At 45.4% G+C, this 22503-nt stretch overlaps 1 protein-coding gene across 1 annotated transcript in view; it reads left to right on the top strand.

Annotated features, from left to right (window-relative positions):
* The window catches only part of LOC135548718 (rho GTPase-activating protein 32-like), a 226397-nt gene that overhangs the window by 94501 nt on the left and 109393 nt on the right, over positions 1-22503 (top strand). The window contains 2 exon segments of the mRNA XM_064978581.1: positions 11531-11639; positions 16871-16962. Coding sequence (XP_064834653.1) covers positions 11531-11639; positions 16871-16962 — 201 coding nt within the window.

Below are 22503 nucleotides of genomic sequence, written 5' to 3'. Positions count from 1 at the left end.
ATAGGATTCACATTCCAACCCACTCACAGGCATAGGATTCACATTCCAACTCAGTCTCAGGTATAGGATTCACATTCCAACCCACTCACAGGCATAGGATTCACATTCCAACCCACTTCCAGGCATAGGATTCACATTCCAACCCACTCCCAGGCAAAGGATACACATTCCAACCCACTCTCATTCATAGGATTCACATTCCAACCCACTCTCATTCATAGGATTCACATTCCAACCCACTCTCATTCATAGGATACACATTCCAACCCACTCCCAGGCATAGGATTCACATTCCAACCCACTCACTGGCATAGGATACACATTCCAACCCACTTCCAGGCATAGGATACACATTCCAACCCACTCCCAGGCAAAGGATACACATTCCAACCCACTCCCAGGCATAGGATTCACATTCCAACTCAGTCCCAGGCATAGGATTCACATTCCAACCCACTTCCAGTTATAGGATTCACATTCCAACCCACTCCCAGGCAAAGGATACACATTCCAACCCACTCCCAGGCATAGGATTCACATTCCAACTCAGTCCCAGGTATAGGATTCACATTCCAACTCACTCACAGGCATAGGATTCACATTCCAACTCAGTCCCAGGCATAGGATTCACATTCCAACCCACTCACAGGCATAGGATTCACATTCCAACCCACTTCCAGGCATAGGATTCACATTCCAACCCACTCACAGGCATAGGATTCACATTCCAACTCAGTCCCAGGTATAGGATTCACATTCCAACCCACTCACAGGCATAGGATTCACATTCCAACTCAGTCTCAGGTATAGGATTCACATTCCAACCCACTCACAGGCATAGGATTCACATTCCAACCCACTTCCAGGCATAGGATTCACATTCCAACCCACTCACAGGCATAGGATTCACATTCCAACCCACTTCCAGGCATAGGATTCACATTCCAACCCACTCCCAGGCAAAGGATACACATTCCAACCCACTCCCAGGCATAGGATTCACATTCCAACTCAGTCTCAGGTATAGGATTCACATTCCAACCCACTCACAGGCATAGGATTCACATTCCAACTCAGTCTCAGGTATAGGATTCACATTCCAACCCACTCACAGGCATAGGATTCACATTCCAACCCACTTCCAGGCATAGGATTCACATTCCAACCCACTCCCAGGCAAAGGATACACATTCCAACCCACTCCCAGGCATAGGATTCACATTCCAACTCAGTCCCAGGTATAGGATTCACATTCCAACTCAGTCCCAGGTATAGGATTCACATTCCAACCCACTCCCAAGCATAGGATTCACATTCCAACCCACTCCCAGGCATAGGATTCACATTCCAACTCAGTCCCAGGTATAGGATACACATTCCAACCCACTCCCAGGCATAGGATTCACATTCCAACACACTCACAGGCATAGGATTCACATTCCAACTCAGTCCCAGGTATAGGATTCACATTCCAACCCACTTCCAGGCATAGGATTCACATTCCAACCCACTTCCAGGCATAGGATTCACATTCCAACACACTCACAGGCATAGGATTCACATTCCAACTCAGTCCCAGGTATAGGATTCACATTCCAACCCACTTCCAGGCATAGGATTCACATTCCAACCCACTTCCAGGCATAGGATTCACATTCCAACCCACTCACAGGCATAGGATTCACATTCCAACTCAGTCCCAGGTATAGGATTCACATTCCAACTCAGTCCCAGGTATAGGATTCACATTCCAACCCAGTCCCAGGTATAGGATTCACATTCCAACCCAGTCCCAGGTATAGGATTCACATTCCAACTCAGTCCCAGGTATAGGATTCACATTCCAACTCAGTCCCAGGTATAGGATTCACATTCCAACCCACTCACAGGCATAGGATTCACATTCCAACTCAGTCCCAGGTATAGGATTCACATTCCAACTCAGTCCCAGGTATAGGATTCACATTCCAACTCAGTCCCAGGTATAGGATTCACATTCCAACCCACTCCCAGGTATAGGATTCACATTCCAACCCACTCCCAGGTATAGGATTCACATTCCAACCCACTCCCAGGTATAGGATTCACATTCCAACTCAGTCCCAGGTATAGGATTCACATTCCAACTCAGTCCCAGGTATAGGATTCACATTCCAACTTAGTCCCAGGTATAGGATTCACATTCCAACTCAGTCCCAGGTATAGGATTCACATTCCAACTCAGTCCCAGGTATAGGATTCACATTCCAACCCACTCCCAGGTTATAGGATTCACATTCCAACTCAGTCCCAGGTATAGGATTCACATTCCAACTCAGTCCCAGGTATAGGATTCACATTCCAACCCACTCACAGGCATAGGATTCACAGTCCAACTCAGTCCCAGGTATAGGATTCACATTCCAACTCAGTCCCAGGTATAGGATTCACATTCCAACTCAGTCCCAGGTATAGGATTCACATTCCAACCCACTCCCAGGTATAGGATTCACATTCCAACCCACTCCCAGGTATAGGATTCACATTCCAACCCACTCCCAGGTATAGGATTCACATTCCAACCCACTCCCAGGTATAGGATTCACATTCCAACTCAGTCCCAGGTATAGGATTCACATTCCAACCCACTCCCAGGTATAGGATTCACATTCCAACTCAGTCCCAGGTATAGGATTCACATTCCAACTCAGTCCCAGGTATAGGATTCACATTCCAACTCAGTCCCAGGTATAGGATTCACATTCCAACTCAGTCCCAGGTATAGGATAGCATAAGCTACACATTCCAACCCACTCCCAGTAGCATGCGCATATTTATTTAACCTTTATTTAACTAGGCAAGTCAGTTAAGAATACATTTTTATTTGCAATGACGGCCTACCCGGCCAAACCCCAGACATATCGGGTGGTGTGGGAAAGCACGCACGCTTAACACACTGGGGTGCACACACTTTGAGAGCCTATTGTAGGTTCTATACCCACCTCCTGTACACACTCATTCATCTTCATTTTTGGAGGGCTTGTTTTCTCTATCGGAGCATGGCCATGCTGCTAGCTGGATTTTAAAGCACAACCACAGCTCACTATGGAGAAGCACCATTGAGATGTCCACCTGGTGTCTGTCCCTCCACCCACTCCTCTGCATGCCTTTGACAGAGACACAGATGATGCACCAAGTGCTCCTCAGACAGCCAGCCAGCCACTGCCTGGCTGCATGACAGTTCACCCCTCTTTCCTCCTCCCCTTATTGATGCTCAGCTTGCTCCCTCGTATTCAGACCAGCCCCTTTGACCTTTCCTCCCTGCTACACTGGCCTGTTTGTGATTGTTAGAGGGTGTGTTTGCAGGCTTATACGTGTGTAGGAGTTGGGGTGTGTGTTTCCATGTCTGAGTGCATGGGCATGTCTGATTGTGTGTGTCTGATTGCAGTTGTGCGTGTCTGGCTTTGTGTGAGTGAGATTGTGTGTTCACGTGGCAGCATGGCTCTGTTCATTTGATAGTGAAGGGGGTCTACAGGAATGGTCCCCTCCCTGAGGATTACAGCAGCCCGTTCAACCCCACTACACATTCTCCTGGTGTTGAACGGAGACCAAATCCTGTGTGCGTGCGCGCGGGGGGGGTTGCCATGGCAGCAGCGGTTTAGCATACATTAGATATTAGCCCAACATTTTACAGCAGAGGTGGAGAGGAAGGCAGAGCAGGTTTGTGTTCTCATTCGATGAGAGAGACTGACAGTAAATGTCATTGTTAGGATGGGTCTGCTCGTGTCGATTGATCTTCTTCCCCTAGGGAAGAACACAGTAAGGTTTTATAGCCTTCCCAGTCCCACTATGCTCTCTAGCATACAGGCACATTCGGTACACACACACACGCCATCTCTTGCTCTCTGCTTAGGACATCTCTGTCCCTTTCTATCTCACTTCTAGCTTCCCCGATCGGCCTACTTCTATATATCAGCTCTTGCTCAGTTTATCTATTTGTTTCTCCTTCTCTCTCATTCCCTCTCTTCCCTCGGTGACCCTCCTAGACCAGAGCATGGCACTATTTTGGGACTTGCGTCACCCCCTTCCTGTCCCCCATCCTGCCCGCCACGTGCACCGCTTACTAATAATGTTCCGTCCCACTCCTTTCTCTCCGCTGTGGTTATTTGCTTTCCAATACTTTTCTACTCTCCTCAAGGGCGTTGAAATAAAATGAGCTCAGGAGAGGAGTCCTGAATACGAATCGAGAGTTGTTTACCTACTACGCCACAATACTGTAGGCTAATGGCTACACACAAGCATTTTTTTTCTTTCTAAATTTAGTCCATTAAATTTAGTCCATTAAAGGGCAATTCCACCACTTTTCAACCCCATTATTTCCAGCACATTACCTCTCACCTCTGAGTATATAAAACATTAAGAACACCTGCTCTGTCCATGACAGACTGACCAGGTGAATCCAGGTGAAAGCTTTGATCCCTTATAGATATCACTTGTTAAATCCACTTCAATCAGTGTAGAAGAAGGGGAAGAGACAGGTTAAAGAAGGGGTTTTAAATTAAGCCTTGAGACAACAGAGACATGGATTGTGTATGTGTTCCATTCAGAGGGTGGATGGGCAAGACACAATATTTGAGTGCCTTTGAATGGGTTATGGTAGTAGGTGCCAGGGGCACCGGTTTGTGTCTAGAACTGCAACCCTGTAGGGTTTTTCACAGTCAACAGTTTCCTGTCTGTATCAAGAATGGTCCACTACCCAAAGGACATCTCCGGTATACTCAGTGTATGTGAAAACAATGCATTGCTTCTTCTTGTAGTCCTACCCAATGACATCAACAACATTGATTTTTAAACACTGAGATTCGAGGTGACGTGGGGAGCAATAAAATACACTCCCTCTGGATAGAAACTCGTTGCAAGTTTTGAAAATCACTGTTTTTCTTACTTTTAATCCGACCCTGTCGTATCCCCCCAAAAAAATCCCTTAGGTCACCCTAAAGGTTAGGGATGGCTTTGACTGCATGTGTGGATATGGATGTGGGTACACAGAGTTACGTTTTTTTTTTTGTAGCCCCCAACCCCATCAAAGTTGCCCGTTCCTGCTCTAGCTGTAGATCAGGTTGCCTCAAGGAACCAAATACCAGCAAGTGTTTTTCCTTCTTGGAAAAGGAGCGGGGGGGCGCTTACATTCAAACTCACACTTTAGACCTGACTAAGTTAGTGTCAGTAAATCTTAGGGACCGACCTGAAACATCCCATGGACCAGCACCGGTCCGTGGACCAGATGTTGCGGAACACTGCTGTAGATCACAACAACATGTCCTGCTCACTAGATGAATGACGTCCCAGTCAGAGCAGACTTTCAGCTCTTCAGCCCCATCTAGCTGCAGTCCAGCAAAGTACTACCACTCACTTCTACTCAGCAGCGCTCAGGTGGTTCCCCCTCCAATCTCCTACCCTAATAATCAAAGGGCTTTTCTTCCTTGGCGTCGACGGGAGGATTATTTAATAACAAAACCAATGCGCGCGCAACTGTGGAGCAAAACAGGCAGGTGTGGCTTAGAGTCAAAGGATTGACAACATAAATACATTTGCACAATCAACACTTGTCTCTCAAATACGTTGTTGTTTAGCAAGCTACATTTTTAAATAATAATATATTTTTTTACATATTAGCATAGACATGACAAGGTACTAGCTGAAACAAGCCACCTACGATTCCCTACATGGCAGCAGCTTGTCAGTGTTGCTAACTATTAGACCGTCCAGAATCATAACACTCATACTTCTGCTCTATCGGTGAGTGAACATAGTTTTCATGAAAACTCTATGTCAGCTAACCCGTCTATTGCAAAGGGTGGCGTGTATCCACTGTGTGCCAGTGTTGCCAAAAGCAAGAGAGAATCTTAAGAATATTCTCCTTAATGCCCCTATCGTGGCAGCACCAAGCAGCTGGACATCTCATAGCCTGCCTCTTACTGAGAGATGGACGTCTCATAGCCTACCTCTTACTGAGAGATGGACGTCTCATAGCCTACCTCTTATTGAGAGATGGACGTCTCATAGCCTACCTCTTACTGTGAGATGGACGTCTCATAGCGTACCTCTTACTGTGAGATGGACGTCTCATAGCCTACCTCTTACTGTGAGATGGACGTCTCATAGCCTACCTCTTACTGAGAGATGGACGTCTCATAGCCTACCTCTTACTGAGAGATGGACGTCTCATAGCCTACCTCTTACTGAGAGATGGACGTCTCATAGCCTACCTCTTACTGTGAAATGGACGTTTCATAGCCTACCACTTACTGAGACATGGACGTCTCATAGCCTACCTCTTACTGAGAGATGGACGTCTCATAGTCTACCTCTTACTGAGAGATGGACGTCTCATAGCCTACCTCTTACTGAGAGATGGACGTCTCATAGCCTACCTCTTACTGAGAGATGGACGTCTCATAGCCTACCTCTTACTGAGAGATGGACGTCTCATAGCCTACCTCTTACTGAGAGATGGATGTCTCATAGCCTACCTCTTACTGAGAGATGGACGTCTCATAGCCTACCTCTTACTGAGAGATGGACGTCTCATAGCCTACCTCTTACTGAGAGATGGACGTCTCATAGCCTACCTCTTACTGAGAGATGGACGTCTCATAGCCTACCTCTTACTGAGAGATGGACGTCTCATAGCCTACCTCTTACTGAGAGATGGACGTCTCATAGTCTACCTCTTACTGTGAGATGGACGTCTCATAGCCTACCTCTTACTGAGAGATGGACGTCTCATAGCCTACCTCTTACTGTGAGATGGACGTCTCATAGCCTACCTCTTATTGAGAGATGGACGTCTCATAGCCTACCTCTTACTGAGAGATGGACGTCTCATAGCCTACCTCTTACTGAGAGATGGACGTCTCATAGCCTACCTCTTACTGAGAGATGGACGTTTCATAGCCTACCTCTTACTGAGAGATGGACGTCTCATAGCCTACCTCTTACTGAGAGATGGACGTCTCATAGCCTACCTCTTACTGAGAGATGGACGTCTCATAGCCTACCTCTTACTGAGAGATGTTCTTTTTTGATGCATGTAGCCCTAGATGTCAATTTATCCAACTCAGGCGTAGATGCCGCCAAAAATCTTAGAGAAGTGCTACAGTCTTTTTCGTTAATCATGAATATCCAAAAGCCTCTTTCTTTATTCTACTTGTAATACGTAAAAACGTTACATTTTATGCTTCAGCCTCCACGCTCCTCATCGGCTGTAGGGTTGAGGTTAGGGTTAATAACACAAGCAGATTAAGGACATTCTTTCAGCCCTGGTGCTGTGGAACACTTGCCTGGTCCCAGATCTGTTTATGTGGTCTTGCCAACTCCAAGCAATAGGGTGACAATGACTGTAGGGGTTGGCAAGACAGCAGACCTGGGACCAAGAAACTGGAACACCGGGCTGTTCACTCTCCCTTGAGATTCACTATCTTTATTTGTTTGGGATACATCTGTAATGTGCAGTTGGAAGATTAGTCTTCAAAGCAGCTCTACTTTGCCTGTGGGTGAATTACTACGCTATTGGTCGTATGAGGTCCACAACTAGTTTTTTCTTCAATGGAATTACAGTGGAAACAGAAGAGAAAGGGAGTTTATTCCTAGGTACAACAGATGGCCAGCCTAAGGTAACTGGGGGTGTGTGTGTGTAACCACCTTTATTGGTCTGACTGACTTAACGACCTCCTTGGGGAGACAGGGAGGGAGGGAGTGTGTGTGTGTGCGTGCTCGCTGTGTGCGTGCTCGCTGTGTGCGTGCTCGCTGTGTGCGCGCTCGCTGTGTGCGCGCGCTCGCTGTGTGCGCGCGCTCGCTGTGTGCGCGCTCGTAGCTCACTGTGTGCGCGCTCGTAGCTCACTGTGTGTGCGCGCTCGTAGCTCACTGTGTGTGCGCGCTCGTAGCTCACTGTGTGTGCGCGCTCGTAGCTCACTGTGCGTGCGCGGGCGCTCGTAGCTCACTGTGCGTGCGCGGGCGCTCGTAGCTCACTGTGCGTGCGCGGGCGTGCGTAGCTCACTGTGCGGGCGTGCGTAGCTCACTCTGCGTGCGGGCGTGCGTAGCTCACTGTGCGTGCGGGCGTGCGTAGCTCACTGTGTGTGTGCGGGCGTGCGTAGCTCACTGTGTGTGTGCGGGCGTGCGTAGCTCACTGTGTGTGTGCGGGCATGCGTAGCTCACTGTGTGTCACAAGACAATGGAGGCTGTGCTATGACTCTCCCCCACATGCATCATACTGGGCTTATTCAATGCAGGATGTCCTTAATCCTGTTGTGATTTTCCACATCCATTGTTAGTGCTGGGCCCTTTGGCTGTTCTCTAACATCTGATTCAACCAATCAAGGCCTTAATAATAATAATAATAATGATAATAATAGAGATAGAGACCCTAGCCTTGGTTGGTGTTTTGCCCTTTTATGTTTTGGCTTTGTCTGTTTAGCCGTTTACGGCTCATAAAAATATACTGTACACTACCAGCACAATTTACAGCATGTATGGAACAGGATAACAACATCCTCCAACATCAGGGTCAGCTCCCTACCCGGATCAGTTGTCAGTCCTCGTTCCAATTAGTGGTGTTGTGGTATGTGTCAGGGTCAGTGGTTAGAGGTGGCTGGCTGAGTGCAGTATTAGAGTCAGTGTCATAATGCAGCAAGCTGCTTGCTGCTCCCAGGGTCTCTCCCTCTCTGCTCCCTCTGTATCTTGGTCTTTCCCTCCATTCTCTCTGTCTCTCTGTCTACTTTCTCCTCCTCCTCTGTCTGATTTGAGATGCAAGCAGCCCCATCTCCAGACCTGTATTGAAGCTGACAGTTTGAGGTCATCCCCTCATACATATACACCCCGGGGGGGGAGGGGGGGGGGTGTTTGTGAGAGAGAACATTTTCATGGTGTGTGTGTGTGTGTGTGTGAGGTCAAGCGGTGGCGGGGGAGGGGGTGTGTTTCTCTTTCCCAGATAAAGCTGTGTGCCTGCCTTCAGTTTCCAGAGTCAGGATCAGCAGTTTGGTGTGGGTTGCTGGAGGAGGGTTGACAGTGTGGTTTTATTAGTACCAGGCAGCATGCCAAGACATTGTACGGACTGTTTGTACGTTCTTTCCCCACGTACAAAAAGGCTCTTGGAAGTCAAACATAGAAGGCCGGTCGGGTAAATGGTTGTTCTTTGTGGTTTCATTCCTCCATTTAGGCATCATCATCATGGTAGTCAGTTTGTGCTTCAAAAAGTGGTGAAAAAGTGGCCTACTGTGTCAGCATTTCTGAAGATAGATCAGTTTAATCACATGACTCTTATCTGAACACGAATTGGCTGTTACATGAGGACCAATGCTGTGTGTGTGGGTGAAAGCTTGAGTTGCATCAAGTTATGTCAGTGTTATAACACTGCTATGTAGGTTTCATAGTAGACCACACATGACCTGTCATCCGCATTATCCACTCCTCCTCATGCGAGGTGTAAAGTATATATTCCACACTAGACTCAAGCCTCATGTCAGGTTTACCAAGGTTAATCGGATTTATTCCTTCTGAAGTCTCTGCTTTGCATACAGATGACTCATCACCACTGGCTACAGTCCGTCCACCCTGTTAATATCATCACCACTGGCTACAGTCCCTCCACCCTGTTAATACCATCACCAGTATGATTCCCAGAGTTTATGGCCAAAGTCAATCGCAGCTCTATCATGTGGTTCTCAGTTCCATAGGTGTGTCTCAAAGAGCACCCTATTCCCTATATAGTACAGCACTTTTCAAAGATAGGATGCACCCCATTTCCTATGTAGTGACCTATGTGAGACTGTTGGCAGCGACAGTGGCAGTTAATGCTGCCACTTTTCAGGTCAGCAGGTCTGGCTGTTGCGTTACTAAATAGGAATTGTAGGTTCCATCAACTCTGGCCCCACAGCCTTTGATTATAGTTCAATCTCGCCTCACACCTATAGGCTCTATTCTCAAGTCCTTATTATCAGAGAGGCAAATGATGTGAGAGGCCAGAACGTTTCTTTGATGGCTCAATGGCTAAATCACATTGACATTCTCCCTCTGTGAAAGTGCTACTTTGCCTCCGCACATAATAACATTGACGTTCCTCCCATTGAAGGTGCTATTTGGCCTTTGCACACACAGTATCCAGCTGACACACACACACACACACACACAAAAAACCTGTTTGGTCTCCTTATGGCTGCATCTATGTATAAAATATGGTGTGAGCACACACAGACCAGCACAATCCTCCTTTCACAAGTGAATGTGTGACAGGCTATGTTACACCCTCACTGTCCGCATGTCTTTCACACACTCTGTGTGTGTGTTCCATCCTCAGTGCCAACTAATGGGTTATGGCATCTCGTCTAATTGAAATGATACATCCATTAACATGTTCTGGTCAAAGTGCCAGACTCCAAGGTGTCATATAACACACGTTCTGTTCTATTCTCGTGGGGACCTAAAATACATTGCCATTCAATCTCCTATTTTTCCCAAACCCAAAACCTAACCCTTATCACTTACTGTAACCCCAGCCCCTAAGCGTAAAATACCCTTTGGGCCTCCCGGGTGGCGCAGTGGTTAAGGGCGCTGTACTGCAACGCCAGCTGTGCCATCAGAGACTCTGGGTTTGTGCCCAGGCTCTGTTGTAAACGGCCGCGACCGGGAGGTCCGTGGGGCGACGCACAATTGGCATAGCGTCGTCCGGGTTAGGGAGGGCTTGGCCGGTAGGGATATCCTTTTCTCATTGCCCACCAGCGCCTCCTGTGGCGGGCCGGGCGCAGTGCGCGCTAACCAAGGTTGTCAGGTGCACGGTGTTTCCTCCAACACATTGGTGCGGCTGGCTTCCGGGTTGGATGCGCGCTGTGTTAAGAAGCAGTGCGGCTTGGTTGGGTTGTGTATCGGAGGACGCATGACTTTCAACCTTCGTCTCTCCCGAGCCCGTACGGGAGTTGTAGCGATGAGACAAGATAGTAGCTACTAAACAATTGGATACTACGAAAGGGGTAAAATTCAAACAAAACAAAACAAACAACAAAAAAATACCCTTTGTGCTCATGGGGATGTGGGAAATGGCCCCACGAGGGAAAATTGTCCTTTTTTTACTATCCTTGTGGGGACGATTTAAGGTCCCCACAAGGACAACCAACACACACACCAGCCTCTAGGGTACCTTTGAACTTGTGGCTTCCATATTGAGTTGACAATAAATGACCATATATATCAGTGTTTTTATCTTGAGAGTTGGCTGGGAGGACTGGTGAGGTTTGGTTTTTGTTGAGGCGGGTTCTGTGTTTTCTATATAGTGTTTTTGCTGACGCAGTAAGAGCATCTGAAAGTCTCTCTTGTTCTCTCACCCTCTTTTGAAACAGGAATTTAGCCTAATGTGTGAGCAGTTTTGGTATTAAAGCAATTTTTGCTGTTTTCATGTGTTTCTTAGAAAGTATGATATTGAGTCAATAAACTGGATTGAAATTCAAATTCCCTCTCGCTCCTCCCCCCCTGCCCCTCCCTTCCTCTTGCTCTCCTCAAGGGGCCTGAGGCCAGGGCGTCACCCAGAGGAGGACGACATAGTGCCTGAGCTGGCCCGCCTGGTCTACCCCCGAGAGAGACCTGACTGGGAGGAGACCATCAGCGCCATGGTGAGATGAGACCACTGGCAGAGACCCGTGTACACACACACACACACACACACACACACGTATATATATATATATATATGCACACTAACGTTCAGAAGAACAAGAATAGACTGACGAGTTTCAGAAGAAAGTTATTTGTTTCTGGCCCGTTTGAGTCTGTAATCGAACCCACAAAATTCTGATGCTTCAGATATTCAACTGGTCTATAGAAGGCCAGTTTTATTGCTTCTTTAATCAACACAACAGTTTTCAGCTGGGCTAACATAATTGCAAAAGGGTTTTCTATTGATCGTTTAGCCTTTTAAAATGATAAACTTGGATGAGCTAACACAACGTGCCATTGGAACACAGGAGTGATGGTTGCTGATAATGGGCCTCTGTACGCCTATGTAGATATTCCAGAAAAAAATCTGCCGTTTCCAGCTACAATAGTCATTTACAACATAAACAATGTCTACACTGTATTTCTGATCATTTTTATGTTATTTTAAATGGACAAAAAAAGTGCTTTCCTTTCAAAAACAAGGACATTTCTAAGTGACCCCAAAAGTTTGAACGGTAGTGTACATATAATAATCGTAGTATCAAATCTCAATGCATATAGAATAGTGAGAATCACAATGCGTATCGTGAGGTCCCAGTTGTGAGCGAGAGAGAGACACACACACACACACACACACAGCATCCCAGCTTAGAGAGACCCCGACAGTGTCAGTGCTAATCAAACATTCAGTACTTAGACAACAAGGCTCCTCTTTGATTGGGGCTCGTTGGCTCCCTGACACCATGTTATCTCAGTCTCCTTTTAATGAACTGATTGTCTTAACTGTTAGGGAAATGTCTTGATGTCAAACTGAAATGCTGCATCAACATCCAAGCCTCAGCTCCCAATTGTGAAATGATGATGATGCCTCTCATGGACATCAATAATGTAACTTTAGAAGTAGTGGGGATGTATCAGAACCTAATCTATTGTACATTATTTATGTACACTGAACACAAATATAAAAGCAAAGTGAGCTGAAATAAGAGCCCAGAAATGTTCCATGTTGTGCACAAATAAGTTTTCATCCCTGTTAGTGAGCATTTTTCCATTGCCAAGATAATCTATCCACCTGACAGGTGTGGCATATCAATAAGCATGCTCTTTAATCAGATCATTGCACAGGTGCACCTCGTGCTGGGAACAATAAAATACCAGTCTAAAATGTGTGGTTTTGTTACACAACACAATGCCACAGATGCTTCAAGTTTTAAGGAAGCATGCAATTGGCATCCTCACTGCAGGAATGTCCACCAGAGCTGATGCCAAAGAATTTAATGTTCATTTCTCAACCATAAGCCGCCCCCAACGTTGATTTAGAGAATTTGGCCAGCACATCCCGCCGGCATTACAACCGCAGAACACGTGTAACCACACCAGCCGAAACCACCTCATCCGGCTTCTTCACCTGTGGGATCGTCTAAAACCAGCCACCCGGAATGTCTGAAACTGAGGAGTATTTCTGTCTGTTATTAAGACTTTTTGTGTGTGTGGGGGGGGGCTGCTAACTGACTGGCTGGGCCTGGCTGGGCCCTGGCTCCCCAGTGGGTGGGCCTATGCCCATTAATGTGAAATCTATAGATTACAGCCTAATGTATTTGTTTCAATTGACTGATTTCCTTACATGAACGAACTTGCGTTCAGTATATGTAGGCTAAACTTAAGAAGAATTGTAATGAGGACATTGTAGTGTTTAAACAAACCACTTAAATCAGATTCAATATTAATCTAATTATTATAAGATAGATATGAATCAATTAATGTAACCCCTCTCATATATAATTCAAGTTATCCCATCAATACGCCAAAGTCTCCATTAGTGATATGATATCTTAACTCATTCATTTGCTGAAATCATTCATTATTTCAATTCCATCCAAGCTGAAGTATATTTTTTTTCACTCAAACTGAGCTGCATTCATCAACATGCTAGCTGAAATGAGGCCGTCTCCATGGTAACATGACAGTTGGCTGCCACCATGCTCACTTTGGAACCACAAACATTCAATACAGTGGCAGAGAGACAGTTAGTGTCCCAAATTGCACCCTATTCCCTATATAGGGTATGGGGTGCAAGATGGCACACAGACACAGCCATATCTCTACCACTAATGAACGTTGATCAGTTTTGAAACATTGGCATATCTACTGTTCTTTGTTATAGTTTGTATTTTGTTATTATGAAGGGGTACCGATACTTGTGAATAGTTAGCAGTCACAGTGGGTAGCAGTATGCCGAAATGGCAGGAGCAGACATACGTGTCAGGCTGTGGTGGTTGTGTGGTATTTCAGAGGATGAAAAGATCAATAACTCTGCCAAGTTCTCGACGTGTCATAACGGTTGACCGAATGCACATTGGTCCGGTCGTTACTGCAAAAGACCATGCGTTATCACTGGCTTACTTAAATGCAGATAGGCCTAGAAGGAAAAATGTACATGCTGCATGTGACTAGGCAAATTTACCAGTTGTTAATCGAGAAATAATGTATATTTGAATAACGCCTAAATGTGAAAGTGCAATACATAACCAAAATACTTCACAATCAGCGTCACTTAATGCGACAGAGGCTACTGTGCATAATATCTACCAACTCAAGTGTTCAGGGAGTTCCTTTATTTGGCCAGCCTTGAAGAGACCTTGCCTTCTTTAAGACGCAGTTGAATATTTTATAGGTACAACTTCTGGGAATGTTTTGGCTCGACTTCATAAGCCTTTCTTGTCTCTCCCCTAGGGGAAGAAATGAAGTGGTTGCTACCAGTGTTTCCCTGCTCCTAGTAGCTCTTACGAGCCTGGTTTTCACTGTATTTACTTTAGCGGAAACATTTTCGATGCCAAACAGCAATGACAATGGAGTCGGCTAAAGCGGAAAGAACAGAAAGGGACTGGCACACAGGCTAAACAAATATATACAGTGGGGAGAACAAGTATTTGATTGCTGATTTTGCAGGTTTTCCTACTTACAAAGCATGGAGAGGTCTGTCATTTTTATCATACTTACACTTCAACTGTGAGAGACGGAATCTAAAACAAAAATCCAGAAAATCGTATGATGTATGATTTTTAAGCACTTCATTTGCATTTTATTGCATGACATTAGTATTTGATACATCAGAAAAGCAGAACTTAGTATTTGGTATAGAAACCTTTGTTTGCAATTACAGAGATCATACGTTTCCTGTAGTTCTTGACCAGTTTTGCACACACTGCAGCAGGGATTTTGGCCCACTCCTCCATACAGACCTTCTCCAGATCCTTCAGGTTTCAGGGCTGTCGCTGGGCAATACGGACTTTCAGCTTCCTCCAAGGATTTTATATTGGGTTCAGGTCTGGAGACTGGCTTGGCCACTCCAGGACCATGAGATGCTTCTTACGGAGCCACTCCTTAGTTGCCCTGGCTGTGTGTTTCGGGTCATTGTCATTCTGGAAGACCTAGCCACGACCCATCTTCAATGCTCTTACTGGGAAGGAGGTTGTTGGCCAAGATCTCGCAATACATGGCCCCATCCTCCCCTCAATACGGGGCAGTTGTCCTGTCCCCTTTGCAGAAAAGCATCCCCAAAAAATGATTTTTCCACCTCCATGCTTCATGGTTGGGATGGTGTTCTTGGGGTTGTACTCATCCTTCTTCTTCCTCCAAACACGGCGAGTGAAGTTTAGACCAAAAAGCTCTATTTTTGTCTCATCAGACCACATGACCTTCTCCCATTCCTCCTCTGGATCATCCAGATGGTCATTGGCAAACTTCAGATGGGCCTGGACATGCGCTGGCTTGAGCAGGGGGACCTTGCATGCGCTGCAGGATTTTAATCCATGACGGCGTAGTGTGTTACTAATAATTTTCTTTGAGACTGTGGTCCCAGCTGTCTTCAGGTCATTGACCAGGTCCTGCCTTGTAGTTCTGGGCTGATCCCTCACCTTCCTCATGATCATTGATGCCACACGAGGTGAGATCTTGCATGGAGCCCCAGACCGAGGGTGATTAACCGTCATCTTGAACTTCTTCCATTTTCTAATAATTGCGCCAACAGTTGTTGCCTTCTCACCAAGCTGCTTGCCTATTGTCCTGTAGCCCATCCCAGCCTTGTGCAGGTCTACATTTTTGTCCCTGATGTCCTTACACAGCTCCCTGGTCTTGGCCATTGTGGAGAGGTTGGAGTCTGTTTGATTGAGTGTGTGGACAGGTGTCTTTTATACAGGTAACGAGTTCAAACAGGTACAGTTAATACAGGTAATGAGTGGAGAACAGGAGGGATTCTTAAAGAAAATCTAACAGGTCTGTGAGAGCCGGAATTCTTACTGGTTGGTAGGTGATCAAATACTTATGTCATGCAATAAAATGCAAATTAATTACTTAAAAATCATACAATGTGATTATCTGGATTTTTGTTTTAGATTCCGTCTCTCACAGTTGAAGTGTACCTATGATAAAAATGACAGACCTCTACATGCTTTGTAAGTAGGAAAACCTGCAAAATCTGCAGTGTATCAAATACATTTTCTCTCCACTGTATTCCCATTCACAGCTAGTGCAGGCCTGACAGGATGCTCTTTGTACCCCGGCCCACCTGGCTCCTGTCTCTCTGACCTCATTGGGAATGCTTTTCTGCATATCACCTTCACTGTCTTTGGCTGCAGCCAGCTAGAAAGAGACCAAACTTCCCCACATTCTCATCCTGTCCTCTCTCTCTCTTGCTCTCTCTCTCTCCCTCATTCTTTACTTTCCTTACTATCTCTCGCTCGTTCTTTACCATCTCTGGATCGACTTCTTTCTCTCTGTTAACTTAGTGCTGCTCTTATCCCTTCCCTGGCGGTCTGTGTTGACACAGGATTATATGATTTAATGTCGTCAAATGCATTTTAACCTCCCTCTGTCATAGATTAGCCTCTGTCGTGGTTTCAGGGGTCAGACTTAGCAAGTAGGGGCCATGAGTGGTCTAGCAATGTTTAAATCTGACCGACTGTCCTTCTAACGCAGTCTCCTGACTTCCACTCTGTCACGTTCTCTGTCCAATTAACATAAAAAAAATATAACAACTAAAAATATATAAAAAGTAGCTTGTCACAACATTTTTTCTTTGAACAGTTTTGCTTTGCGCTGTCCCTAGGTTCCTCTTGCATGCAGGTCAACTCATGGAGTTGTCACAGGTCATTTATTTACGGGTATACATTTCTTTTGCAACATGCAGGCGCGGAGTGCTGAGGTCCCCGAGCTGAGCACCGAGCCCCTCCTGCGCTCCTGCAGCAGCACGGCCAGCATGAAGGTCAAGAACGTCAAGAAGTGAGTTGGTCGACTGACTGAGTACTTAGCCCGCCGCATGCCTTCCGAAACGGCCATATCTCACATCTGCTGCACATCTCTCTTGCACTCTACTCTGATTTCCTCTCTCCCCCCTCTCTTTCTCTCTATCTCCCTCTGACTTTGACCCCACTCGATTTCTCCTTTCACCGGTCTCACTCCACCTTTGTGTCTTCTCCACCTTTGTGTCTTCTCCACCTTTGTGTCTTCTCCACCTTTGTGTCTTCTCCACCTTTGTGTCTTCTCCACCTTTGTGTCTTCTCCACCTTTGTGTCTTCTCCACCTTTGTGTCTTCTCCACCTTTGTGTCTTCTCCACCTTTGTGTCTTCTCCACCTTTGTGTCTTTTCTCCATTCTCTGTCTCGATCAACAGTCACCTTCTTTCTAGCTCCGAGGCCAACTGTGCAGTTTTGTTATTTGTTACATTATTTGATCAGAACATTTCTAGTATTATTACCTACAGCCAAAAATACGTTTTGGACATTAGATTGTTGGTCACTCACCAGAAATTCAACCAGAAATTCGACTTCCCTGACCTGAATCCTTTGGACTCCCCGAGGCAGCCCCACTCATCCTGGGTGCTATACCAAAACGTTGATGCCGCATTAGAGTGAGGAGACGTGGGGTCCTAGTCGGGCTCAGGCAGCGAGCAAACCATCCACAGCTTCCGAGTATATTACTTGCTAACGTTTAATTCCTGGACAGCAAAGTAGACGAGCTCAGAGCGAGGATCTCCTTTCAGAGAGACATAAGAGACTGTAATATACTCTATTTTACAGAATCATGGCGCTCTCCGGATATATTGTTCCTGTCCATAAAGCCAGCGGGGTTCTCAGTTCATTGCACGGATCCGAATTAAGTGAACTCTGTTCTCGCCTCAAACAATAGCATGGTATTTTTTCACTGTAATAGCAATTGTAATTGGACCAGCATGTTAGATTAACAAGAATTTACGCTTTCTGCCCATTTAAGACATGTCTATGTCCTGGAAAGTTGGCTGTTGTATACAACGTCATTCTAGTTACATTTGTGCACGTTAGCAACAAGTGTCCCGGTTTAGGGAAACCCATTCCGTAGGGGTCAAAAAAAATTATGTACCCTAGGCCTACTGGTTGCATGAATTTCTATCGTCCCACAACTGTCCAAGAGTCTTTGGGCTAATTCATTCTCGACAAGCTGACCAATAGAATTGGTTACCTTTTCTACTATGGGTGATAGTAGCTTGACATAGGCTTATAGGGGGCTAAGCTTTTCCCTAACAGTTGTGACTGTCAGTGAAAAGTAGAGGCCCAGCCAGGCATATATTTTATTATTCAATCGTGGGAAAACGTTGTTTGGAAAGCATATGGCTATTTCTGTAAAAATAAGTCAATGAAAAGACTGTAATCTGTGTGCCAGGTCTAAATCAGTCCCTGATTGGAGGGGAACAATGAAAACAAGCAGTGAGTTTAAGGGGTCTAGACACACCATTCACACCACTGTATCAGTGGCAGTCAGTGCCGTTTAAAAAAACTTCTCTAGAATAGGGGGCAGCATTTGGAATTTTGGATGAAAAGCATGCCCAAATTCAACTGCCTGCTACTCATCCCCAGAAGTCAAGATATGCATATTATTAGTAGATTTGGATAGAAAACACACTTAAGTTTCTAAAACTGTTTGGAGTCATGTCTGTTAGTATAACAGAACTTATGTAACAGGCGAAACCCCGAGGACAAACCATTCAGATTTTTTTTTTGAGGTCACTCTCTTTTCAATTAGTTTTCATTGGGAATCCAGATTTCTAAGGGACTTGTTTGCAGTTCCTACCGCTTCCACTGGATGTCACCAGTTTTTAGAAATTGGTTCAGGTTATTCCTTTGTGTAATGAAGTACGGCCATCTTGAACAAGGGTCACTTCATGTGTACTGTTTGATAGAGGCGCGTGACCAGAAAGCTAGCGTCAGTTTGTTTTCTTCCTGTATTGAACACAGATCATTCAGTCTTCAATTTTATCGATTATTTACTTTAAAAAATACCTAAAGTTGTATTACAAAAGTAATGAAATGTTTTGTCAAAGTTTACAGGTAACTTTTGAGATATTTTGTAGTCACGTTGCGCAAGTTGGAACCGGTGTTTTTCTCGATCAAACGCACTAAATAAATGGACATTTTGGATATATATATGAACGGAATTAATTGAACAAAAGGACCATTTGTGATGTTTATGGGAGATATTGGAGTGCCAACAGAAGAGGCTCGTCAAATGGAAGGCATGATTTATACACTGCTCAAAAAAATAAAGGGAACACTAAAATAACACATCCAAGATCTGAAGCTCCAGGTGGTATCCGATTTTAAGTACCTTGGCATCATACTTGATTCCAACCTCTCTTTTAAAAAGCATGTGAAAAAGGTAATTCAAATAACTAAATTCAACCTAGCTAATTTCCGATTTATACAAAATTGTTTGACTACAGAGGTAGCAAAACTGTACTTCAACTCTATGATACTCAGATTTGTGAACATGGTCCCTAGCTGTGTGTTGCCGCTCTCCATGTTGTCTGTTGTCTGTAGCTTGTGAGGTGTGGAAACACTTTGTTGCTTTTATGAATTTTGTCTTGTTGCTTTTATGAATTTTGTCTTGCTGCTTTTTGTTCTATGTTGCTCTGTCTGTATACTATGTCTTGCTTGTCCTATGTTGCTATGTCTTGCTTGTTCTATGTTGCTATTGTCTATATTGTAATTGTTTTTAATAACCTGCCCAGGGACTGCGGTTGAAAATTAGCCGGCTGGCTAAAACCGTCACTTTTACTGAAACGTTGATTAATGTGCACTGTCCCTGTAAAAATAAAAATAAACTCAAACTCAATGAATGAAATATTCTTATTAAATACTTTTTTCTTTACATAGTTGAATGTGCTGACAACAAAATCACACAAATTATCAATGGAAATCAAATGTATCAACGCATGGAGGTCTGGATTTGGAGTCACACTCAAAATGAAAGTGGAAAACCACACTATAGGCTGATCCAACTTTGATGTAATGCCCTTAAAACAAGTCAAAATGAGGCTCAGTAGTGTGTGTGGCCTCCACGTGCCTGTATGACCTCACTACAACGCCTGGGCATGCTCCTGATGAGGTGGCGGATGGTCTCCTGGGGGATCTCCTCCCAGACCTGGACTAAAGCATCCGCCAACTCCTGGACAGTCTGTGGTGCAACGTGGTGTTGGTGGATGGAGCGAGACATGATGTCCCAGATGTGCTCAATTGGTATCAGGTCTGGGGAACGGGCGGGCCAGTCCATAGCATCAATGCCTTCCTCTTGCAGGAACTGCTGAGACACTCCAGCCACATGAGGTCTAGCATTGTCTTGCATTAGGAGGAACCCAGGGCCAACCGCACCAGCATATGGTCTCACAAGGGGTCTGAGGATCTCATCTCGGTACCTAATGGCAGTCAGGCTACCTCTGGCGAGCACATGGAGGGCTGTGCGGCTCCCCAAAGAAATGACCATGACTGACCCACCGCCAAACCGGTCATGCTGGAGGATGTTGCAGGCAGCAGAACGTTCTCCACGGCGTCTCCAGACTGTCACGTTTGTCACGTGCTCAGTGTGAACCTGCTTTCATATGTGAAGAGCACAGGGCGCCAGTGGCGAATTTGCCAATCTTGGTGTTCTCTGGCAAATGCCAAACATCCTGCACGGTGTTGGACTGTAAGCACAACCCCCACCTGTGGACGTCGGGCCCTCATACCACCCTCATTGAGTCTGTTTCTGATCGTTTGAGCAGACACATGCACATTTGTGGCCTGCTGGAGGTAATTTTGCAGGGCTCTGGCAGTGCTCCTCCTGCTCCTTCTTGCACAAAGGCGGAGGTAGCGGTCTTGTTGCTGGGTTGTTGCCCTCCTACGGCCTCCTCCATGTCTCCTGATGTACTGGAGGTAGCGCCTGGTAGCGCCTCCATGCTCTGGACACTACGCTGACAGACACAGCAAACCTTCTTGCAACAGCTCGCATTGATGTGCCATCCTGGATGAGCTGCACTACCTGAGCCACTTGTGTGGGTTGTAGACTCCGTCTCATGCTACCACTAGAGTGAAAGCACCGCCAGCATTCAAAAGTGACCAAAACATCAGCCAGGAAGCATAGGAACTGAGAAGTGGTCACCACCTGCAAAACCACTCCTTTATTGGGGGTGTCTTGCTAATTGCCTAGAATTTCCACTTGTTGTCTATTCCATTTGCACAACAGCATGTTGAAATTTATTGTCAATCAGTGTTGCTTCCTCAGTTTGATTTCACAGAAGTGTGATTGACTTGGAGTTACATTGTGTTGTTTAAGTGTTCCCTTTATTTTTTTGAGCAGTATATTTTTAGTTCTGCGTTTTGTGTCGAGCCTGCAGGGGCGAAAATTTTTTTTCTCTCTTTTGTTTACGGAGCTGCTATCCTCAGATAATAGCATTGTTTGCTTTCGCCGAAAAGCCTTTTTGAAATCTGACATGTTGGCTGGATTCACAATACGTGTAGCTTTAATTTGGTATCTTACATGTATGATTTCATGAAAGTTAGATTTTTATAGAAATGTATTTGAAATTGGCGCTCTGCATTTTCTCTGGCTTTTGGCCAAGTGGGACGCTTCCGTCCCACATATCCCAGAGAGGTTCATTAAGATGAGGGAGGACATCTTTTTGGGGGGTATGGGCTTATTTCTATTACATCGTATTAGATGACTCATTTAATATTCCAAATCAAAATGTATTTCTCACTTGTGCCGAATACAACAGGTGTAGAACTTACTGTGAAGTGCTTACAAACCCTTAACCAACTATGCAGTTAGAGAAATCAAGTCAAATTTTACTTGTCACATACTCATGGTTAGCAGATGTTAATGTGAGTGTAGCGAAATGCTTGTGCTTCTAGTTCCGACCATGCAGTAATATCTAACAAGTAATCTAACAATTTCACAACTACCTTACACTTGTGTGTATGAAGGAATTAATAAGAATATGTACATAAAAATATATATGGATGAGCGATGGCCGAACGGCATAGGCATGATGCAGTAGATGGTATAGAGTACAGTATATACATATGATATGAGTAATGTAGGGTATGTAAACATAAAGTGGCATTGTTTGATGTGACACATTTATTACATCCAATTTTTAACTATTAAAGTGGCTAGAGATTCAGTCAGTATGTTAGTGATGGCTGTTTAACAGTCTGATGGCCTTGAGACAGAAGCTGTTTTTCAGTCTCTCGGTCCCAGCTTTGATGCACCTGTAATGACCTCGCCTTCTGGATGATAGCGCAGTGGATCGGGTGGTTGTTGTCCTTGATGATCTTTATGGCCTTCCTGTGACATCGGGTGGTGTAGGTGTCCTGGAGGGCAGGTAGTTTGCCCCCGGTGATGCGTTGTGCAGACCTCACCACCCTCCGGAGAGCCTTACGGTTGTGGGCGGAGCAGTTGCCGTACCAGGCGGTGATACAGCCCGATAGGATGCTCTCGATTGTGCATCTGTTTGAGTGCTTTTGGTGACAAG

The sequence above is a fragment of the Oncorhynchus masou genome, chromosome 11 (assembly GCF_036934945.1).
Source record: "Oncorhynchus masou masou isolate Uvic2021 chromosome 11, UVic_Omas_1.1, whole genome shotgun sequence".
NCBI classification, from domain to species: Eukaryota; Metazoa; Chordata; class Actinopteri; order Salmoniformes; family Salmonidae; genus Oncorhynchus; species Oncorhynchus masou.
This window is presented reverse-complemented; position numbering and strand designations above follow the sequence as displayed.